A 24464-nucleotide genomic window follows, 5' to 3' on the forward strand; every position below is an offset into this window, starting at 1 on the left:
CTGCAGGGGATATAAGTTGGATCCCTCATCAGAGAACTAAGATCCTACAAGCTGTGTGGAGTGGCTAAAGGAAAAAAAAATCGTTTTAAGGACCCTATATAAGAGCTCCCCTGGTGGCTCAGTGGTGAAGAACCTGCTTGCCAAAGCAGGAGACATGGCTCGATCCCTGATCCAGGAAGATCTCACATGCCACAGAGGAACTAAGCCCGTCAGGCGTGCAGAAAGTCAGTCACGACTGAAATGACTTAGCACACTCAAGTCAACTTAAACTTTATGCCAACTAGAATAGCCTGTTTTGGAGCCTATTAAACCTACACTGTACATCTGCTCTAACCATTCAAGAAAAGGGTACATTGTCCAGAAGCAAAGAATGTCTGTTTTGAAGATAAATGCCTCCTTTCCTGGGACATCAGTGCTGGTGCTCCTTTAATAAGGCTCCCTTCCCAGGCGCCAGAGCCAGGCCGACTTGCTGTATACGTGCTCATCTACCTTCTTTGAAACTTTGAAGGAATGTACCCTGTGATGGTTCATGTTCATTGTTCTGACACGATGTAAAACTGTGCTAAAGCCATGTTTCTTTGGAACAGTTCCTCAGAACTACCGCAGAGACTGTCCTTGGCTATCAACCTCAAATTGGCTCAAATAAAATTCTTTTCTATTCCCATTATTCAGTTCAGTTCAGTTGCTCAGTCGTGTCCAACTCTTTGCAACCCCATGAACTGCAGCATGCCAGGCCTCCCTGGCCATCACCAACTCCCGGAGCTTACTCAAACTGATGTCCATCGAGTCGGTGATGCCATCCAACCATCTCATCCTCTGTCGTCCCCTTCTCCTTCTGTCTTCAATCTTTCCCAGCATCAGGGTCTTTTCCAGTGAGTCAATTCTTAGCATTAGGTGGGCAAAGTATTGGGGTTTCAGCCTCAGCATCAGTCCTTCCAATGAGTATTCAGGACTGATTTCCTTTAGGATGGACTGGTTGGATCTCTTTGCTGTCCAAGGGACTCTCAAGAGTCTCCTCATTCCCATTATAGATTGTTGCTTATTTCTGTCAACAACAATGGAGTTTTGGGGGGCAGGGACACACAATATATCCCGTAACAGCCAGGTACTAATCTACAGTCCTTACGTGAATTATTTTACAGCAATCCTATCATTGCTACTTTACTATCATAGATTAAACTGAGGTACAGAGAGAGGTTAAGCACTTGCCTCATACAATACCTAGGAATCAACAAAACTGGCCCTTGAACCCTGATATTCATTACCATCAGCTTATTGAGTGTTGAACAAATGTTAGAGGTCACATACCAGGCACATGGGATTACAGGGAAGGGGCCTGGAATAGAAGAGAGCTTGGTTCTTCTAACAAAATGAAAGAATCTATCTGATGACGTTAAAGATGAGGGTGCAGGTAAATCATTGCAGTCCTTTCAAGCCATGATAGGATTAAGATTTTGTTCTTTATCATAAGAACAATGGGAAACCATTGAAGGATGACTCTACCTACTGAATAGAGAACCACTTGGAGAAAATTTTAAAATCTATGTTTTAACTTTTAATGGATGAGGAATCTGACATGTTAGTTTTTTCAATATATTGATATTACACTCAAGCTTCCCTATAACCCGCAATCCCATCAGGGTGAAATACTTGTAGAGTTAGCCTTCTGCAAGTGAACTACTTAAAACAGATTGATATGTATTTGAAAGGAAATATGACAAAGGTGAGTATAGCCAAAGGCATGGTTTTTCCAGTAGTCATGTAGAGATGTGAGAGTTGGACCATAAAAAAGGCTGAGCACTGAAGAATTGATTCGTGGTACTGGAGACAACTCAAGAGTCCCTTGGACTGCAAGATCAAACCAGTCAATCCAAAAGGAAATCAGCCATGAACAGTCATTGGAAGGACTGACGGTGAAGTTCCAATACTTTGGCAACCTGATGCAAAGATCCAATTCACTGGAAAAGACCCTGATGCTGGGAAAGATTGAGAGCATGAGGAAAAATGGGCGGGGGGTGGGGGGTGTGCGGGGACAGAGGATGAGATGGTTGGATGGCATCAGCAACTCGATGGATATGAGTTTGAGAAAGCTCCAGGAGATGGTGAAGGACAAGGAAGCCTGCTGCGCTGCAGTCCATGGGGGTCACAAAGAATTAGACAAGACTTATCGACTGAACAACAAGATGGCATAGGCTACCGTGGGCTATGCGGGACTCCCAGATGGAATAAAAACGTTGCGAACTACAGTTCTGCCATTGGACAAAGATTTAATCTCCTGTTGTTTGGGCAAACTTAAACAGGGAAATGTAGTCAGGGCCACACCTCAGCCTTAAAATTTAGATTGGAAGAGGAAGAGAGAGACGCTTTGCCTAATATTTTTAAGTAGCTTTATTGAGATGATTTTTTAAAAGATTTATTTATGGCTATTCTGAGTCTTCATTGCTGCCCACCGGCTTTCAATAGTTGCAGTGAGCAGGGGCTACTCTTCCTTGCGGGTGCGCAGGGTTCTCATTGCTTGTTGCGGAACACAGTTTATAGAGCACAGGCTCAGTTGCTCAGTGGCATGCGGGATCTCCTTAGAGCAGAGATCCAACCCCTGTCCCCTGCATTGGCAGTCATATTTTTAACGAATATACCACCACCAGAGAAGCCCCTATTGAGATAATTTACACACTGTCAAACTGACTTGTTTTCAGAGTACGATGATTAGTAAAAATACAGCCCAGCCATCAGTATAACCAGTTTTGGAGCAATTTCATCGCACCGGAAGATCCCTACGGCTTGGCTGCGGTGGATTCCCGCCTATTCTTAACCACAGCCAGTCTGTCTAGTGTACTTTACACTAGTTAGAAATGACCTTACAGACCCCAAATAACCCTTAAGAGGAAGCCAGGACTGGACTCCCAACAAATGTGGAATTGGGGCATATATGTACATTTTGATCAGTGCACCAAATATATCCAGGCTGGGTCTGTGAGAAATTTCTCCATTCGGCCACTACACAAAGCACAGCTGCCTGCCCTACGTGGGGCTTATTATCGAAAATGAAGTAAAAGCAGTAAGCGGATGCCTCTGTACATCACACGCGTGCATCTGTGTAGGAGGTGAGCACACACCCTATGCCGGGATGCGAAGAGTCAAGCGTTCCCAGGACAGGGGACCAGTCAGTGTCGTTCGCATCTGCGCAGCCTGGCGAGCGCCTACAAACGCCTAACTGTAACCCCCTGCTCGAGACCTGTCGGTTCTGCTGTTGAGGTACCACCTTCTCGGACCTAAGCGTCCAACCGTAACACTCAGAGAACACGTAGATAACGCCTCAACCCCTCGCTCTCGCGCCCGAGAGCGCACACGGAGCACGGAAACAGGCCTTGCGCCAGCGCCTCCAGCGAAGCGGCTCTTGCACTTGGCCACGCCCCCCAGTTTACAGGTCGAGTCTCCTTGGTCCGGGAAGGGCTTAGTCCCGCCCCTTCGAGCCGACGCCAGCAGCCACGTACCACGTTTCTACGTGTCTCGAACCTGAAAGCGGAAGTTACGCCAAAGACTCGCGAGGGAAGCGGCGGGCCTGAAAGGATACTGGCCTCTGGAGGAAAGTGGGCGGGCAGACGGCATTGGAAAGCGCCGGAAGTGGTCGTGCAGAGGAGGGGTGGGAGAGAGGCTGGCCAGACAGATCATTAGGCTGTTGCTGGTCGCCTCGGTAAGGCGCGCTTTCCCTCCTCTCCGAGAGGCTGGCCCAGTCCTCCTCCTCGACCAGAATGGACTTCAGGGAAATTCTCCTGATAGCTTCCAAAGCGCAGGGTGTCAACAACGTGCCGGTAAGTACCAGCCGGGGGGCGACTGTAGGAGATCCTGGTCTTCAAGTTCCGAGCGTGTGGTCCTCGGAACTTCCAGGAATCAGCACATCGGCTCCAGGAAAAGAAAGATCTGGACTCCGTTTTGTTTTTTTTTTTTTCTTTTTCTTTTTCCTTTTGGACATGTACTTCTGGGTACTGGGGGTTGAACTTACTGGGGGCTTGAGATAAGCAAGCGGGAGCGTGCTGACGAGCTGATTTGGTTTGCTTCGGCTTAGTTACCCCTACAACTTGAACTTTGCGTTTAGGGTATTTTAGAATTGCGTGAAAGCTGGTGAGTAGAGCCGTGCCTGGCACGTAGTGGAATCTAATGCTCGTAGTTTCTAGCTTCGGCATAAACTTCAACCCAGAACTTGGGGAGTTCAGGAATATTAGGGGCTTGGCCTGTTAGTTTTTGAGCTGATTTTCCGCTGATCTTTGAGTCAAACGTTTTGTGATTTCCCGAACAAGATTTTTTGACTTGTGTCCCCCACCCACTCAGCCAACCAGGTGATTGAATTATCACCTCCCTAGGAAGGGCGTGTGAGTGGATTCCACGAAATTTTGGCCAACAGGATGAGAGAAATAGTTTCAGCTTCCGTTTACTTGTGGGTTTCCAGATTTGTTGTTTGAAATCTAGGTCCCAGTTACTTTGTGAGGTTTGTTAATTCGCTGAGCGGTGTAAAACTTTAGTATCTAAATGCGGTAGTGGTGGTGAGGGCCTCGTTTGCGAGGGTGTAGCTGTTTTGCATAAACTAATCATTTCGAGATCCTCAGATCGTACCACAGCCCCAGCTGTAAACCGATAAATTGCATTGTGATACCTGCGGTTTGAGCGTTGAGGTGTGGAGCTCAAACGGCGCTCTTTTTAAGTCAGTTCAACTAGATCTTATTGAGCTCTCATGATGTGTTCTGCACATCTTAGATTTTTGTATATTTGCAATATTTTTTTCCCCTCTCCTGTGCTTATTCTTTTACTGTTTTGAAGATATTGATGTAAAAATAACTGGTTAATAAAACCGATATTAATCAGTTTATTATATGTATTCACATCCCATCTCAAATACTCTGAACGATCTTGAAGTTATGAAACCTTATTTTCTGTCTCTGTAAATTTCCTAGACAAGTCAATATTGGATCTAGTAGCATTCATCTTTGCATAATTAGGCACATATTTCTTTCTACATCCTCCTCAATTTCAGTGGAGGTCAAAGAAAGATAATACTTGCCCTGATGCCCAGGACTATCCTATGGAAGAATCAGAACCAAGTTAGTTGTTTCTTATTCTAAAAACCAAAGATTGCTGACAGAGAAGTACATATTTCTAGAGTGGGAGATTTCAAAATATGTCTGTATTTCAGAATATATACATTATTGATCTACGATTGGAATAACAAAGATTGGAAGCAAAAAGGGAAATGGGTAAATTGGTGAGGTCATTTAAAATTTAATAGATGAATATAGGCATATACTTCGTGAAAGTATGTTTTTCCCTCCCACTCACCCCAAAAGCTAGTAAGCCTGGAGGTTTCATTTAGTTACCAGCACTATAATCCTTATCTTTTTACTTCAGATGAAAGTAAAACACAAAAATTATTGAGGAATAAAGCAAGATTGTATTAAATTTCATCCATGATCTTTAACTCAAGTCATCTGATTATTTTATTTTCTCTATCAGCTCCAAGTGAAACCTTTTAGCTCACACTATGAGTTCTGAAATCTAACATATTGCAGCGTGAGAGTACTAGAAAGCAAGTATCCTTATAAACCAACATCCAAGTCAAACAGCATTACAATATACACACAACACACACACACCACACACGCACACACACCACACACACACACGCACGCACACGCACCCTGCTTCACAAATAGAGTTATCCATCCTTCTCTAGGGCTTGGTTTGTATTTCTCTTTTAGCCATCTTTGTCCCCACCTTCCATTTGGATCCTGTCATAGCTGACTTTCAATTTCAGTCAAGTTCTTTTGTCACACCTTTGTTAACAGAAAGGATATAAACTGGCATTGATTAGACTAAAATCCAAGGGAAGCTAAAATCTGAAACACCTGTACAGCCACTTTGAACTCTTTATTTTAAAAAATGTCTGCTATATCTGATTTGAAAAGCAGTAAACTGTTCCCTTTTGGGACAGCTTTCTTTCATATTGTTTCTTTTTAAGAGAAATAGTTATCTGTAAAAGATTTTGGTTAAAACAAAAGGAGGATTGCATCATGCCTAGAAATACCAGGCATGCTGTCTTTTCCCAGTGGAAAACTGAATACAAAAAAAAAAACACAGCTGATCAAGGTGATGTAACCAGTCACTGTTATTAGCTCTGTTTATATATAAAGGAGAAAAGATATTTTTGGTAACTTTACTCTTAATATTTTTCTCACTGAGTTCCTCTAGCAAAAGCAGTTTTCAGGTAACTATAATTGATGTCTTGTGGTGCACAAGGCAAGATACATGGTTTTTCTCACAGTCAGACTAAAAACTGTCCCAGGCAAGATCCTGTAACTGTGGTGTGACCCTCAAATCAAAAAATAAAGAGGAAACCTTCATATGTATTAGACATAAGGATTTGGGGGGCTATGGACCCTTGAGGTGAGCAGTAAACTGAGTCAGTTTTCCATATACACATGTCCACTCTTTTTTAGATTCTTCTCCCATATAGATCATTACAGAGTGCTAAGTAGCGTTCCCTCTGCTATATATGCATGCTTAGTCACTCAGTCATGTTCTACTTTTTTCAACCTCATGGACTGTAGCCTTCCAGGCTCCTCTTTTCATGAGGTTCTCCAGACAGAAATACTGGAGTGGGTTGCCATTCCCTTCTCCAGGGGATCTTCCTGATCTATAGATTGAAGCTGGGTCTCCTGCATTGCAGGTGGATTCCGTACCATCTGAGCCACCAGGAAAGCCTGTGCAATACAGTAGGTCCTTATTATCAATTTTATGTGTAGTATATGTATTTCAGCCCCAGTCATCCAATTTATCCCTCCTCCCTATTTCCTCTGGTAACCATCAGTCTGTTTTCTACATCTGTGACTATTTCTGTTTTGTAAATAAGTTCATTTGTACCATTTTTTTAGATTCCACATTTATCATCTATTCATCTTTCTCTGTCTTGACTTCACTCAGTATGATAATCTCTAGGTCCATCCATGTTGCTGCAAATGGCATTATTTCATTCTTTTTATGGCTAAGTAATATTCCATTGTATCCAATCCTCCTTTATCCACTTCTCTGTCAGTGGATACTTAGGTTGCTTCCATATATCTTGGCTGTTGTAAATAGTGCTGCAGTGAACATTGGGTGCATGTATCTTTTTTTTTTTTTTTGCATGTTATCTTTTGAATAATGGTTTTCTCTGGATATATGCCCAGGAGTGGGATTGCTGGATCATATGGTAGGTAGTTCTATATTTAGTTTTTTAAGGAACCTCTGTACTGTTCTCCATAATGATTGTACCAATTTACTTTCTTATCAGCAGTATAGCAGGGTTCCCCTTTTTCCATACCCTCTCCAATATTTATTGTTTATAGATTTTTTGACTATGGCCATTCTGACTGCTATGAGGTGATAGCTGATTGTCGTTTTGATTTGCATTTCTCTAATAATTAGTGCTGTTGAGCATCTTTTCATCTGCTTTTTGTCCATCTGTAATATTACCACATGGAGATTCTGTTCTCTTTCCCATCACTACCTAGGCAATCTCTTTATGAATAGTAAGGATAATAACAACAGCAATTAGCATTTATAGTGCTTACTTTGTGTCAGGCACTGTTGTAAGCACTTTCTGTATATTAATTAATTTAATCATCATAATAACCATATGAGGAAGGTTGTTTTACAGATAAGGGAACTGAGGTTCAGGGAGATGAAGAAATGTTTCCAAAGTCACACAGCTAATGAGTGGCAGGGCTAGTAATGGCAGAGCAGAGAATCTAGTCCAGGCAAAGTGGCTCCAGAGTTCTTTCTTAATCATGACCCTGTGTTCAATGAGGAGCTGCTGCTGCTAAGTCGCTTCAGCCATGTCTGACTCTGCGACCCCATAGACGGCAGCCCACCAGGCTCCCCGGTCCTTGTGATTCTTCAGGCAAGAACATTGGAGTGGGTTGCCATTTCCTTCTCCAATGCATGAAAGTGAAAGTGAAGATGCTCAGTCATGTCCAGCTCTTAGCAACCCCATGGACCGCAGCCTACCAGGCTCCTCCGTCCATGGGATTGTCCAGGCAAGAGGACTGGTGTGGGATGCCATTGCCTTCTCCGTGAATGAGGAGAGGCTTTTGGAAATGGGGTGCTGAGGAAGGTTGTCATCTATAAAGCCTGAATCCATCTAGTTCCCTACCCCCAACTCCAACCTAATAGGGCCTTAGGCAGTAACCCTGTTGTTTTTTTGATGACATTCTCACTGTACAGTAAAGTCTGATGGGAGAGAAATTTAAAGGCTAAACTAACAGCATTTGAAAACTGGTAAATAGAGATTTACAGGCTTTGGGAGAGTACCAGCATGGTTAACAGAAATAAGAGTCTGAGGTTGGGGGATGGTTCGGTGATGGACTTGTTCGGCGCAATGGCATTGTCTAGGAAGCAGGTGGAAGTTAAGGGCGTTTAAGAATGAGGTTAGAGCTAGAGATGAGAGTGTTGGGATGAAGTTAGAAGTGAGGCACACTGGAATGGGGAAACTTTTGCCCCAGAGTCAAGAGATCTAGATTCTAATTCAGTCTTTGCTGCAAATGCTATGAGTGATAGCCAGTAAATATACAGTTGTCCTTTTTGGGCCATTTCTAACATGAGGTTGAACTAGAGACTCTGAGGTATCTATCTGATACTGTACTTTATAATCAGATATAGTTTTATAAACAGTAAGATTTATATTTGACCTCTTAACAGTCTTGAATAGCATGTTTTTTGGTGGTTTTATTTTCACTCTCTTAGCCACCCAGCTAAGCAAGCCTAATGCATATCAGTGGTTTTCCAGGCTTGCATTCATTCCTTGACTATGATGTATTGAGAGGATTATAGAAGTCGTATAGTCATTAAAGTTAAGGATATATCCTTTGAATATTTCTAATTCTGATTTCTAACCAATGATAAATCTCTAGTTTATATAAAATCATCAGAATATTTATTTTCTACAATTACAACAATATATTATCTCCTGAGTAAAGAAGAACTTTCAAGAAGGAATTGCTGTTGATTCCTATGTATTAATAACATATTTGGTGAGTATGTATTTCCACACTAAAAGCTCCTGATTTTCTTAATCTGACTGTGACAGTATGGTTTCAGTGCAAGGAACACATATGTTTAAAGTGACTTAATGTTTTCTAGGTCTCTTGGCTTCAGAATTACAAATCTTGGCAAAATCTCTGATACTGTATTGAGATGGCATAAGCTTCTCTGTTGTGGATCATTCACTGGGGCCCAGCAGAATGACTGAGTTGGCCTGCAGTGTAATAAAATGGATACACTTAGGATAAAAGAAACTCTTGTCCAGCTGCTTTTCATGAAGCTCAAACAATGAAGCAGCCTGGTGCCTTGAATCAGATTTAGAATTGATGGGTACATCTTGATGTGTTGCCGCTAGAGCTAAATGTGACCATCTGATGTGGGAGAAAGTGCCAAATAGTTCTCCTGCCTTATTAAATGGCATACAGTGTAATCCCAGCCTGAAGCTTTCTTTTAAAAATGTGGTTCTCTGCTGGGTGCCCCCTGAGGGGGAAAGGAACTGTCTAATAAAATGTTCTATTACAGCAAATCTTCTAATACCAGGGTCTGACTGCAATCCCTTTTTCAAAAGTCTAGCCAGCTCAATGTTAAGAAGGTCTATAGTGATAGACCCAAGAGAAAGGAAAGCATTCGTTCACAGAAAACTTTGTATACTTATGTTCACAGAGCATTATTCATAATAGCCAAAAAGTAGAAACAGTCCATTAACTGATGGTTAGATAAATGTGGTATAATCCATATAATGAAACATTCATCCAGAAAAGGTGTGAAGTACTGACATATGTTACAGCATGAACCTTTAAAACATTAAGTGAAAGTGGTAAGATATTAATACAGAAGACCACTGCAGCAGCTAGGGTTCCCCAGAAGGACAGAACCAGTAGGATCTGTTTTGGGAAATTGGCTCACGTGATTGTGAGGACTGGCCTGTCTGAAATCTGTAGGACAGGCTGGAAACTCAGGCTGGAGTTAATACTGTGGTCTGTCAGGAGTGGGATGTGAATAAGGTCTGCCATCTATAAAACCTGGATCCATCTCTCTACTCCAGCCTAATAAAGCCTTGGGCAGTAACTCTATTGGTTTTTTTTTCTTCTTCTTTTTTTTTCTTTTTTTTTTTTAAAAATATGGAACGCTTCACGAATTTGCGTGTCATCCTTGCGCAGGGGCCATGCTAATCTTCTCTGTATCGTTCCAATTTTAGTATATGTGCTGCCGAAGCGAGCACTCTATTGGTTTTTTGATGACACTTCTCAGTGTCCAGTAAAGTCTGATGGGATAGAGTTTCTCATAGTAATTCTGGAGCAGATGGAGAAAAAAAAAAGTTTTTTGAATTCGAAAATCTTAGATACTTTGAATAATCACTTATCTATATAGTATCTGTGTCTTCTAGATTTTATTTTATGATGCATTATCAATCACTATGTACACTGGGTGCATGATTTCATTTATATGAAGTGTCCAGAATTGGCAAATCCATAGAAGCAGAAAGATTAGTGGCTGCCAGGGCCATAAGTGAGGGGAATGGGGAATGACTGCTGAAGGGTAAGGGATTTCTTTTGGGGAAGATGAAAATGCTCTGGAAATATAGTGGTGATGGTTGTACAACTCTGGGAATATACTAGTACACACTAAATGAGTGGATTTTATGGTTTGTGAATTTTATCTCATTAAAAATGTTTTTAAAAAGATCACTATCTCCGGAGGCCTAGCCCCCCTTTTTTTTCTGCCCCAAATTTCTATGTTTTGATCTAAATTTTGCCTAAGAGAATATTTTAATATTCTCCTGGTATCTGCCTTTGAGTGCATCAAGCTACAGAGGATGTAAGAAACTATTAATTATGACTCAGCTCTAGTCAGTAAATAAGATCAGGCCTCATCAAGTAGGACCTTGTCCTACTTAAATTGTTTCCCAGCAGACCCACAAAATAAGACATTTTATAGATTTGTTGAATTCCTTCTCCATCATAGGGATAGGGCAAGGACAGCAAAATTGTTGAGTTAAACATGAGGCCAACTTAGTAAGTATCCTCAAGGATTGGAGGTCTTTTTTTAAACAAAGCTGAATTTGAAATTGGCATGTGAATTGATGAAAATAGGTGTATACTTTGAAAAAAGCTAAGTGTAGCCTTTTCGATTCTTTTCTGAGTGAATCCGAGTTCCCGAACCCCCTCCCTTGTTTCTCTCTTGTGTTCCACCTTTCCTGTGTTTGTGTTCCGCAGTTGGTGTTTCCCAGAGTGCAGTACACATAGCCCTGGCTGTCGCCATGATTTTAGGTGATTTATAAATACTTTTTATTCTCGTAGATGCATATTTTTAAAATTATATATTTGTATAGAATTTGGGAAAACATAACTAGCCTTTCAGTCCTGTTATTTCATGAGTAGTATTGCTTGAGGTAAAGGTGCAATAATAAGTCATGGTGTTCAATCTACATATTTTCTTAAAATTAGTAAATAATAATACAGTTGGCTACTAAAAGGGCGAAAATCATGACAGTGATATGGGAGTGGCGGAAGCTTACTAAACACGGTATTAAACTCTATCCCATTGACACTGTTTTTCTCTTTTGGTGTCTGTATTTAGTCAAGAATACATAACCCATTACCTGCCTATTTAAGTGCTAGGTTAGGAAGAAAGATACCGACCCTGAAATCAAATTAGGAAGTGCTCACTTGCTGTTATAATACCTGGATAACAAACTAATCCTATTTTAAGTAATAAAGATTGGTATTTTGGGGTAGGGGAGCCCTGTATTAAGCTTCGATTTGGCAGGTGAATCTGGGCTATATAGTTGGCAGGGAGAGAAATATTTGGAACTTTGGCAGCACAAATGCACCCTTCTTCTTCTCATATATTTACCTGATGTGAGTGTGTGCCTCTGCTTATGAGTTTATGTGTCTTATGCAACTTGAATCATCTTCACAGTAGCCCTTCTGTTAAGAAAATGTGCACTTCCTATGAATAAGACCTATGTTTGAGGTTCTTGTAACCACGACAGATTTTATGTCTATATAATTAGGTAAGCAGTATTCTCTTTCTCCTATCTTCCTTTCCCTCTCCTTTTCTGCTTTAAACATTGGTCCCCAATCCACTATGGAAAGGGCCTGCAACTACATTTACAAAGATAGGGACTTGTTAAAGAATTTCACTCTGGCAGCCAGGGTGACTGGGAAAGGAATCTGGATGCTCTCTTGGGATTTGTCTGTGTGAGGGACGTGTCAGGTCTCAAGCATTGCCATCACGCAGGATTTTCAGGTTGGATTAGGGCCTGCTTTCTTGGCCAGCTGCTTCATGGGTAGACTAACTTAGCTGGAACTTCCAGCCTGTTTCAAGATGCCTTCTGTTTGGCAGCTGTGTAGTAAGCAGGAGTCCTTTGGCTTTCCTCCAGGAATTTCATACACATTTTGGGAGTCACTTTTTTGGTTCTTTAGTAGCTCAATTTGTTCTCATAGGTTAACATTTCTTTTTAAACTAGTACAGCAACAAGGTTGAGTGGATAAAAATGTCATCTGCCTAAGGTGAAAGAAGGGCATTAAAAAATTCTTATTTCCTAGCCCGTAAGTTTAATGTGAAATGGTCCTAGAGATTAATCATCCTGGTCTGAGTTATTAGCTCTGTTTAATTATACTTCTCTAATGATAGTTATAAAATGAAAATATTTTTCCTTTTATGGTTTAAATTAGTGTTATTCTAGTTTTAGTCATTTCCTAGTGCAATTGAATAAAAATCAAAGACCAGAGAAATACCATCTGTTCCAGGATGATGTTAGTACTTTTGGGGTGATCTGGAAACTTGTCTGAAAGGATTTGTGTGGTGAATTAATACTTAATGAACATAGAGCTACACTTAAAGGTTACAGAGACTTGGACCCTTCTTGCTGCTTCGGTTTCTTTGAAATGCCTTTTAGCTATGGTTTGCCATCTGCTTTGCCTGAGGCCAAAGTAGGATCTTGGTATTTAATGTTGTAGACAAAATAACCAATGTAGCAGCTATGAAAACTACCTGGAGTTGGGTACTCAGGAGGAAAATAGTTGTGATAGTTTTTTCTACCAGGGACTTGGAAAGTTCTGAAGAAGGATACTCTTTTAAATCAGAATTCTAGAATAGTCTGTTTTAGTGGTGATTTTTTTCAGTTCCCCCAGTCCAGGTACCTTTTTAGGAAAATAGCTTGAAAATTGTGTTTCTATGAGTTGTTCATTTATGTATTGTTGAAAATGTTTAAAGAAACTCTACACCTGGAAACAGGCATATATAATCATTTTTAGCCTGAAATTTTATAGCTGAGCTTTCATGGGGGTTATGTGGTCTCTTAATTATTCAGAATAGGTTTTTTTAGTCAACATTTAGACCTCTCTATTGTTTCAAAGTTAATTGTATGTAACTTTTACTCTGTTTTTATTTTCAGAAAAGATACAGTTTGGCAGTGGGACCTCCCAAAAAAGACCCAAAAGTTAAGGGTGTCCAGTCAGCAGCTGTCCAGGCTTTTCTCAGAAGGAAAGAAGAGGAGCTCAGACGAAAAGGTATGAATCTATAGCCTTATTCTCAGTTTTAAAGTCGTCTGTCTTCACAACTGGCTTGTAACTAACCAAGGGATGCTTTTAATATCGTTAAGAGGCTAATGGATTTGTTGTGTATGTGTCTGAGTCAGCTGTATTTGTAGCATTACATATGTTCTTATGTTGGTCATTTGTATAAATACTATCCTTTATTTCCTCTTAAATTAAAACCTTTTTGGGAATAGTGACCATATCTTCTAATTGATCATATTAGCAACTCCAGTAAGAATTTCATTCTTTTACCTTGGTGGGTTTTTTTTTGGTACTTTTAGTTGATGTGTCATTGATTGACAATGTTGTGTCAATCTCTGCTGTACGGCAAAGTGACTCAGTTATACACATATCGACATTTAAAACATATTCTTTCCCACTGTGGTTGTTTTTTGTTTGTTTATTTTTGTGGGGTTTTTCCTTTCTTTTTTTTTGCCTGTACTGTACAGCCTGTGGGATCTTAGTTTCCCAACCAGGAATTAAACCTGGGACCCCAGCAGTGAAAGTGCTGAGTCCTAACCCCCGGACCACAGGAGACTCCCTCTTAACCTTAGTTTGGAACCTGTTTCTACCTACTTTGTATTTGAATTTTTTAAAATATACAGAGTACTATCTAAAAGGTTAAAATAGGGATTGAAAACCAGTAAACTCAAGCAGTAGTTTTACTTCATGCAAATGACAAGGAAACTGATTCGGTAAGTTTGAGTATCCATTGATTCATAATTAATAACAACTACTAAGTGGGTACTAATATTCTCTTAACTTGGTATATTTATTTAGTATGAACTATTTTCTGTATTTAAAGCTAAAAGCCAAGACTCTTCCTTGCTTAGTCATATAGAAAAACCCATATGTGATCCACTCATTGTGTATAGATGACTCACTGATACTTGTTTGAATGACTTCCTCATTTGATTCTTAGAAGTTTTCAAATTTCTACAAACCGTAACTTGAATGTTGCTTGGTTTCGGCCACCTACTGATTTCAGATAAACGTAGTTTTATCACGACCTTGAAATAATGTGTTGTTTTGTCTTTTTCAGCCTTAGAAGAGAAGAGGAGAAAAGAAGAACTAGTGAAAAAGCGAATTGAGCTGAAACATGACAAGAAGGCAAGAGCTATGGCCAAGAGGACAAAGGATAATTTCCACGGTTACAATGGGATTCCTGTTGAGGAAAAGTCAAAGAAGAGGCAGGCAATGCAAAGTCACACTCGCCAGGGAGCAGACCAAGAGTACGAGGTGGAAGAAGAGGATGAATTCTTAGAGTACAATCAAGCAGAGTCAGAGCAGGAGTACGAGGAAGAGCAAGAACCTCCCAAAGTTGAAAGCAAACCAAAGGTCCCCCTTAAAAGTGCCCCACCAGTCATGAACTTCAGTGATCTACTCAGGCTGGCTGAGAAAAAGCAGTACGAGCCGGTGGAGATAAAGGTAGTGAAGAAGACAGAAGAGCGGCCCTTGACTGCAGAAGAACTTAGGGAGCGGGAATTCCTTGAACAAAAGCGGAGGAAAAGGACACCTGAGACAGATGCAAGACCACCGCCAACCAGAAGAGTACCCTCTCAGAAAGAAAGTGTGGGCACAAAGCTTAGCAGAGGCTCTGGAGACATGCATCCTGCTTCCAAGGGTACTGTCCTTTCTCATCCTGAGAAGAGACCCAGACCCAGCACAGCTGATGAAAAGCGCTTGCATTTGTCTTCGTCCAAATCCGTGCCGGGGGAGAGGACCAAAGTAGCCCCTGGCAGTTGCTCCCAACCCTCGCTTCATGAGGGCCGTGATAGACCTGTTTTCAATGGGGCTGGAAAGCCCCACCCCAGCACCTATTCACCAAGTGTCCCAAAGACTTCTGCTAAAGGGCCTCAGAAATCTGCTCCCGAGCACAAAGCCAAAAAATCTCCTCCCCATCGTAGCCATTCCAGGCCTGGGCCCATGGCCACCCCACACAGTAAGGCCAAGAGTCTGGGTATCCGGCCACCAGGCAGCAGCTCCAGCCCAGCCCCTGGGCGGCCTAGCACAGGGACTGCCCGGCCCACGGTTAGTCCTGGCCCCGTGCCCAAGCGCCAGAATGGCAGCTCCGACTCAGGACCCGAGCGATCAGTCAGTGGGAACAGGAAGCCAGCCAGTGACTTCAGTCCCCCAGGACGGACAGTCAGTGGTACAAGTGGCCTTGGTCGACCTGCAAGCAGCTCAGGTGGCCCTGGGCGACCTGTCAGTGGCTCCGGTGGTTCTGGGCGACCCGTGGGCAGCTCTGGGGGCCCTGGGCGGCCTGTAAGCAGTCCACATGAACTTCGACGACCAGTGAGTGGCTCAGGCCCCCCTGGGCGATTGGTCAGTGGCCCTGGCCGGTCGATCAGTGGCCCAGCTCCAGCTGGACGACCTGTCAGCAGTTCAGGCCCTGGTAGACCAGTGAGCAGCTTGGGACCTGGGCGAACTGTTAATACCTCAGGTCCCCCTCTGAAGCCTAAATGCACTGTTGTCTCAGAAACAATTTCTTCCAAGAATATAATCAGCCGGCCCAGCAATGGACAGATGAATGGAATGAAGCCATCCTTATCTGGCTACAGATCTGCCCATGGTAAGATTTCCCCTTATCCTAAAAGTATTTGTCACTAGGAAATTGGAAAGAGTGCGTTGTTTTATAGAACCAGATGCTGGGAACTCTTCTATGTGCTTTTAAATGTATTCTTTTTTTTTTTTTTTTTTAATATATATTTATTTATTTATTTGACTGCATGAGGTCTTAGTTACAGCACATGGGATCTTGTTCCCTGACCAGGGTTTGAACCCGGGCCCCCTGCATTGGAAGCACAGAGTCTTAGCCACTGAACCACCAGGGAAGTCCCTAAATGTATTCTTGTTGATAGAATCCTGATGTTTTGTCTGTTCCTGTGCCAGAGAGTTCCTTTAGTAACTATGGCTTGAAAAAGTCTTTAGAAAGAGATTTATCTGGGGCCCTGTTTGTTCACCTCTGTAATGTCTCCAAGTTCAATAAGCTTAGCTATGGAATTTATATGAGAGGAGAAGTGTATATATTATATATGCCTTTTGTGGTTCAGTGAATGAATTCATCTTTACCTCTTCATGAAGACTGTAAGTGCCTGTCTTCAGGGACTGGAGTGTATTTATAAGCTTGAAGCCTTTTCGTACATAACTGATTCCATCAAATATTGTTGGGCACCCATGATATGTCAGGAATGATTTCAGACTGTCCTTGTGCTTCTGCTCCTCATAGTGGCCCTAGCTACCAGTCCTTTAGGAATCTACTATCCCAAGGTATGGGATCATTGTTGGCACCTATTAACTGCTAGGTCATCGTTTCTACATGGTAGTAAGGATTTGTTGAAGCACCTGTTAGACACCATGGAGAATATAAAAAGAAACAAAAGATGATATTCCATGTGTTAAACTTTCTGCTTTCGTCAAGACCTTGGTTCTCAACCAAGGACAGTTTTGATCCCCGGTGAACATTTGGCAACATCTGGAGACATTTTTGATTGACACAAGTGGGGATGGGATGCTATTGCCATCTAGTAGATGGAGGCCATGGGTGCTGTTACCTTTCATTGTACGGGACAGCTTCTTCACAACCAACAAACAGCTGGCCCAAAATGTCAGAGTGCTGAAGTTAAGGAACTCTGAGCTAAGGAGACAAGCCATGCATATAAAAAACAACTGTGGAACGACAAAGGGAGTGTCTATAATCAAGGACTTGAAAGCAGTTGTTCCCAGATACTAGTCTATTGATCAGTGCTTGTCTTTTGCAAAATTTTTATCAGTCTTTTGGCAAGATGACAAGAATAATGTTGGTATGTTAAGGTTTTCCTATTAGTCGGACTTGCTCAGTTCGAACAATGATCCATTTCTGAGAATCTTTCATACTTCACTGGACTTTTAAAAACTGTAATGGAATTATGATAATAAATAGTAGACTTTTACCTTTGGTGTCTTTTTTTGGCAAGATTAAAATTTGTGTTCCTTCAGTGATTTGTAACTTTTTTTTTTGTTTTTAAGAAATTTTACTAGTCTTTTAAATCCAAAAGAATAGAAACTACTAAGCTAGAAAAAATGTAACAGTTCTGGTAAGCCCTGGGACAGACAGAAATTCTGTTCCTTGTTGAGTACCATGAAGCAACAGAGAGGATTGTAGTAGTGAATTCACACTGGGGGCCAGCTTGCTGGCTCTGGTTTTTGAGGCTGCCGTCCTAATGAGTTCGTAGTATCTCAGCTTGCATAGGATTTTGTTGGGACTGTTAAATTTTAATACTCTTTAAAATAATGGCCTTTCTATTCTTAGGTCCTCAAAGGCTTCCCTTTCCTAGTGGTTACAAAAGGCAGCGAGAATATGAAGAGGAGGAAGATGATGATGAAGAATATGACTCTGAAATGGAAGACTTTATTGAAGATGAAGGAGAACCTCAGGAAGAAATATCCAAGCACATTCGAGAAATCTTTGGCTATGACCGAAAGAAGTAAGGATAAAGAAGATTTATATATATATTTACATACATATATATACACTTTTATTTTGAATAATCCATTATATGGGGGGAAAATAAACATTAATAGTAGAGACATTGAATGCAGTTCTTAATTAGGAATTCTTCGATTGTTTAGATTTACTTTTTTGGCACTTAGTATTTAAGAACTAATGCAAAATTATGTAGTTACTTGTATAAGGGCCAATAAGTATCCCTATTTAACTGTTGTCCTTATAAGATGTGTATTTGATAAGAGTGAAGCAGCTTGGTGTAGTAGAAATGTTTTGGCTTTGAAATCAGAAAACCATCCACAGAGCTGTGTTGAAAGTCTGATCTGACACGTGCTTTTCTTTGGTGTAAAAGCTGCGCAGAAGTGTGGTGCCTGAACAGCACCATGGAGCCAACAGCATTGACATCACTTGGGAACTGGTTAGAAATGCAGGCTTGCAGGCCCCAGCTTATATCTAAACCCAGACTAGCTTTATAAGGTTCCCCAGTGGTTCACAGCAACCTTAAAGATTGAGAAGCACTGATGGAGCGGAAAAATCGGGGTTTAGATTAAAGTTCCACAGCTTACTAGCTGGGTAAACTTGAGTTAGTTATATTTTAAATGACATTTGGGAGGACTATAAATGAGGTAACATACAGTTGACCCGCAACAGTGTGAGGGCTGGGGGAAATCCACGTGTAACTTAGAGTCAGCCCTCTGTATAAATGATTCCTCTGTATACAGGTTCCTCCCTCTCTGCGGTTCCATGGGAACACATGCAGCCAGTTATGGATTGTGTCGTGTGGTAGCACGAAAAAGAAATCTTTGTGTAAGAGGACCTGTGTAGTTCACACCCATGTTGTTCGAGGGCCAACTCTACATGTAAATTAGTCAGCACTTGTTTTCTCCTCGATGTCACAGATATGCAATGCAGGAGACTGATCCCTGGGTTGGGAAGATCTCCTGGAGTAGGAAATAGCTACCCACTCCAGTATTCTTGCCTGGGAAGTCCCATGGACAGAGGAGCCTGGTGGACTACAGTCCATGGGGTCTCAGAGTTGGACATGACTGAGTCACTGAGCACAACAGTAAAAAAAGGTCTTTAAAAAAAGTCAGTAGAAGCACTGGATTAAAAATCAGATTTAAAACCCTGATCTTAGTTATGGCATAAGATAGCAATATGTTTTTGGTCAAGCCATTATCCTGTCTGTTTCAGTCTCTGTTCTGAATCCATGAAGCTCAAATGATATTAATTGTGCTCTTTTGATTTTTTTTTTTTCTTTTGATTTTAATATATAAACTCTCATGTAAATAGAGGTGAGTGGGTTGAGCAAACATTATTGGATTGGTACTTTCACTTGATTCAGGAATAGTTGCCTTCTGAAAGTATTAAAGGCTCATATAATTTATCTTTACTTCAGAAACTCCCTTTTACCCAACCTCTGCCCACCCCACTCCCTGCAAACAAGGAGGAATAATCCTAAATGTATGTTTGATTTAGTTATAAAGATGTTGGTTTTAAAAACAAGATGTAAGTTCTTTTAGAAAATTGATTTTTCTATTTTTTCCTAACAACTTCAATTTTTTCTTACCAGATACAAAGATGAAAGCGATTATGCCTTACGTTACATGGAGAGTAGTTGGAAGGAGCAGCAGAAAGAAGAAGCGAAGAGGTAAGTAAACACAAGCTATACATGTGTGGAAATTCCTAAAAAAGTTTCTGTTCCCTGCTTCAGTTGCATCCTTGGGAGCCGGGGCTTTGGGCCACTCAGCTTAAATTCCAATCCTGCTTACTTGCTGTGGGCTTCAGACAAATTAGCCTTTTAAATCTGTTTTCCCATTTGTAAACTGGGAATGTACTGTTTTTCCTCACTGAGGTTTTGTGAGGATTCAGATCACGTGTGCATGTTGCGCATGCAACACCTCACCCGTGTAGGCACACAGTAAATGCTAGAGAGCTCCCCAGATCCCGCTATTGCATGTTTTTATTTTTCTTTTCCCATTCTTAATTCCCTGTCCACATGTGATACATCTCAGTCTTGCTGACCTGTACTGCTACTGACCTCAAGGACCTGATTAGGGATATTATATTCCTGATGTTGGATTCCTGTTTGGCTATCAAACAAATAATCATTTCTTGTGTAGGGGTAACAAGTGATTACTTCGTTTATAGTGTTAACTTGGTGAAATAATTCACCTCATTCTCAACCCAAATATTAAACCTCTCTCTCCCTCTTGCCCTCTGTCCTCTAACTAGATAAAATAGCAAACTAGAGTATTGGGAAGAGACAAGAATAGAATCTTATTTATTGCATAAATGTTTCTTGTTCTTTATTTTTTAAAGCTGATGAGATCATTTATATTTATTAGTGTAATGGGAATATTCAGATGTTTTCTGTTGAGTTGTATGTAAGATCTTTTTTCTTTTTTTTTTTTTAATTTTTTTTTTCATTTATTTATATTAGTTGGAGGCTAGTTACTTTACAATTTGTAGTGGTTTTTGCCATACATTGATATGAATCAGCCATGGATTTACATGTGTTCCTCATCCTGAACCCCCCTCCCGCCTCCCTCCCCATCCCATCCCTTTGGGTCATGCTAGTGCACCAGCCCTGAGCACTTGTCTCATGCATCAAACCTGGACTGGCAATCTATTTCACAATTGATAATATACATGTTTCAATGCTATTCTCTGAGATCATCCCACCCTCGCCCTCTCCCACAGAGTCCAAAAGTCTGTTCTTTACATTTCTCTTTTGCTGTCTCGCATATAGGGTCATTGTTATCATCTTTTTAAATTCCATATATATGCATTAGTATACTGTATTGGTGTTTTTCTTTCTGGTTTACTTCACTCTCTATAATGGGCTCCAGTTTCATCTACCTCATTAGAACTGATTCAAATGTATCATTTATAATGGCTGAGTAATAGGTCTTTTTTCCACTATAACTTGAGGCAGTGGCTCCTAGTAAAAAAATATTCCTGCTTAGTCTTGTTTTCACTGGTAAAGCCTTGAGGCCTTTTTAGTGCATCAGTGCATTCCATGTAAGCTCCCAGTTGAAATTTCAGTCTTGCTTTTTAAAGAACGTGATAATTTCATGTATATTGACAAATACCTGCTTTTTTTCCTGACAGCTTAAGATTAGGTATGCAAGAAGATTTAGAGGAAATGAGACGTGAAGAAGAAGAAATGAGACGTCGAAAGGCCAAGAAGCTGAAGAAGCGTTAGCTGCTGCTTTTATTTTTGTGAACTTCTGAAGACTGCTGCAAAGAAGTCCTGCCTTCAGACTGAAGAAGCCCCTTATCATTTTAGAATTCTAGTTGGGTACTCAAGGAGAAGGAATGCATACTATCATCTATCTGCAGGCTGTCGTTAGAGCATAAAGTATTTTCACATACTTTGCAGGGTGAAATCGTAATGCAGATGACATAACGCCCAGTGAGTGCTCTTACGAAGCTAACTATTCACAGGAGCCAGCCTTGATCCTCATGAGCTATGCACTCTCATGTGGGGCCACTCACAATTCAGCCAATCTTGTATTCCTTTGCTACTCTAAAAAGGAAAAGAAAGGATTGCTCCTTTACTTCCATAATTCTGCTGATGCGTGAGTATGGCGCTGCCTGGCTCCCAATCAAATTTGACTTTTGATGAGGAACCTGGCCCTTCCGGGAATGCTGCCAGCAATAAAGTGACCAGTCCTAATCTCTGTGTTTGGATTGAGAACTTGAAAATGTAGAGCAGGTGTTATAACTATATGGATGTCATTTCTGTGACTTTGAAGTAAAAAGTAGAATAAATTGTACCCTGCATTCTTCATGGATTGGATGCTGAGCATTCTTATTCACTAATTTAGGTGATTAGGCAATTAACAGAGTTTTCCAAGTTAAAAGACAAGTTATGCCATTTTTGTTTAAGAATATTCTCTTCCAGATTTTACTTTCAGATTTACTTTTTTGTTGGTGTAAAACAGACAAGGTCACTGTGCTGTTTGATTTTTATCTAAAAGTTTCATAAACACTTATTTTATTCAAACATTAGATTTGGAAGAGTAATAGTTTCAAACGTAAGGAAGTGACATGTGAGGCTCCCCTCCGCCTCATTCCACTCCCCATTGTGAGGATATTTTGAAATTCAAGGTGCCCTTTACCTTTTTGTGTCGATGACTATATTTTTATCTTAAATTCTTTAGCAATTAATGGTAAAAAACCAAAAACTAAATTCATGTGTACCAAGGCCACCACTTTCTCTTTTTGCCCATATTGCACTTTTATTTCAAACTATGCACTGTGAAGAGATTTTTTCCCAGGTAGGAGAGGATGTTCCCTGTTACCGTGCTTACTAGGCTGTGGAACGTCTTCATTCTTACCTTTCTTCAAGTCGTATCTATAGACTTGTTATATCTCTTAAGCCTCAAGTCCAAGCAATTCCAATCAGGCTGACCTAGGTTCCGGCTGGAGAGAAGCCAAGTCTCAAGGAAGGTCAGCAATAGAAAATGAGGTGTGATGATGCCGGAGAGCATGTGTCCCTGACTCTGAGTGGAGGACTGGGGACAATGAGACATAAGCTTGTAGAAAATTCTACAATAAACCTTGTGGCTGTCCTAAGCCATCCGTCAGTGGGGATCAGGAAGTAGGAGACGTTATCCTACAAGAAGATTTATTCTTCAAAAGATCTGAAAGTCGTTTTTGTGTGTTTTTTTTTTATCTATAGAGCTTGCTTTTTCTCTACAATGGAGTGTTCTAGATAACCACTATTAATGATCACATATAACTGTTAAAACACTGGTGGCAGAATAGCCTTTAGACTGCCTCTCACCTATCTTAAAGACTTTTACTGATTCCAGAGTAGTGTGATATTCCATGTAATAAAACAGGTTTGGAACATTATTTCCTTTGCTGTCCCTTATGTGATTTTATTTTTTCCCCTTCACAAGTTTGCTTGAATATATATATATATATTTTAATATTCAGACTGAAATATGTAATTACAATCAAGTGCTTGTCATAGCTGAAAGATTTCTGGTGGCTTAAAGCTTACTAGCACTTTACTCAATGATATTGTGCAGTTACTTGTACAGAAAGGCACCATTGTGCTAGCTAAAATTACAGAACTTGGTAGGAAAAGTCCTTACGTGTAATCACTCTGGTTGCATTCTGCTATGATACAGATGTTGATTTCAGTTTTCTTCAGCATCAACATTATAAAAGAGCACTTCTGTATGTAGCTCATGAAAAAAAAAAAAAAGGTCCTGAATCTTAATCTTAGCCTTGTTCCAAATCCTGTCTTCCACTTTGTTCTGCAACTCCTGACCACTCTTAAACAGCTCACAAATCTTTAAAGGAACTGGAATAGGCTGTTATTTTATCAAGGTTTAAAAATTAAGTGCTTGATTTTTAATGTATCCTCTGTTTTGATTTTCAGATTTTATTAATATTTGAAGATGTGCCTTTTATTGGGTAATGTTAAGTCATGAATGTAGTAATGTTATTTCACTATTGTAATAATGTTACATGATCATGGATGCAGCATTCTCAAACACGATGTGAAGGGAAAGTAGTTTTCATAAAACTCAATAGAGCTCTGATTGCACAGTCCTACTTGCTTTAGATGTTGCTATATTAAAGCAGGGGGCACTTTTTCTTTAAAAGCTACTTTCAGAACTTGTCTTTGTATTTTCTCTAAACTACAAATGCAGTTATGTCCATTTGGAGGCCAGGGTACCACATGTCACAGGCAGCCTTACATGTGTGCCATGAGAAGGTTCAAAGACTGTTATCAAGAAAGTCTATGGGAACTCCAAATTTCATTTTTTTAATGTAATCCCCAAGATCTTCTCCAAGAAATAAATTACTGTTTTGTATTTTATAATTTAAAAGCAGCTATTAGTACATTTCTGAGGTATAACAGGAGACCAAAACATGTTTGGAAAGAGAATAAATATAGAGAGAGAGACTGGTTGTTTTATTTTCAATGTGCTGAATATATTAGACTACTATTTATTTTGTGAGTGGATGTGATGACATAAATATTCAGGTGTTAGTGTATGATTAAGAGTGGGATATAGATTTCTTTGAAGTTATTAAATCCATGTCTTTTACATAATGGACAAATCAAGTTTAAAGAAACGTTTACCCAGCATAGCTTGTTTTCTGGTGCTGTTGACCTGCAAGAGAATCTACTTTTGCATTTACAGATAAAAGTTTTGCAATTATGTATAAAAAAAATTGTAGGCATTAAAAATATTTTATTGATATTTTCACTGGTTTGCATTTATTTAACAAAACTCATATTCCTTATTTCATCACCCCGAATATTATTCCAGCTAGAAACCCCAGCAGACTCATCAGACTTAGAGATGGGTTTACTTCCTAACACACACACACAC

The 24464-nt window shown here is 40.4% G+C and overlaps 1 protein-coding gene and 2 non-coding genes across 4 annotated transcripts; 1 reads left to right on the forward strand and 2 right to left on the reverse strand.

The window, feature by feature from the left end:
• Positions 1 to 3561: 3561 nt before the first annotated feature.
• Positions 3562 to 24338, forward strand: SPTY2D1 (SPT2 chromatin protein domain containing 1). 2 transcript variants are annotated; one of them, XM_043452418.1, is made up of 6 exons: positions 3564 to 3812; positions 13472 to 13586; positions 14656 to 16185; positions 17905 to 18079; positions 19673 to 19750; positions 21214 to 24338. In XM_043452418.1, the coding sequence occupies exons 1-6, from the start codon at positions 3753 to 3755 to the stop codon at positions 21305 to 21307; spliced, it is 2052 nt and encodes a 683-aa protein (XP_043308353.1). In that variant the 5' UTR covers positions 3564 to 3752; the 3' UTR covers positions 21308 to 24338. The 2 variants fall into 2 exon arrangements, 1 of the variants encoding a protein (XP_043308353.1); XR_006266466.1 differs by lacking the exons at positions 17905 to 18079; positions 19673 to 19750; positions 21214 to 24338 and adding an exon at positions 16457 to 16612 and having other exon boundaries at positions 3562 to 3812; positions 14656 to 16287.
• On the reverse strand, positions 10185 to 10291 carry LOC122431531. The gene has a single exon (XR_006266548.1). It is a non-coding gene; the product is annotated as a U6 spliceosomal RNA (small nuclear RNA).
• On the reverse strand, positions 16375 to 16447 carry TRNAG-UCC. Its single transcript has one exon. It is a non-coding gene; the product is annotated as a tRNA-Gly (tRNA).
• Positions 24339 to 24464: the final 126 nt, after the last annotated feature.

This window comes from Cervus canadensis, chromosome 29 (assembly GCF_019320065.1).
Source record: "Cervus canadensis isolate Bull #8, Minnesota chromosome 29, ASM1932006v1, whole genome shotgun sequence".
NCBI classification, from domain to species: Eukaryota; Metazoa; Chordata; class Mammalia; order Artiodactyla; family Cervidae; genus Cervus; species Cervus canadensis.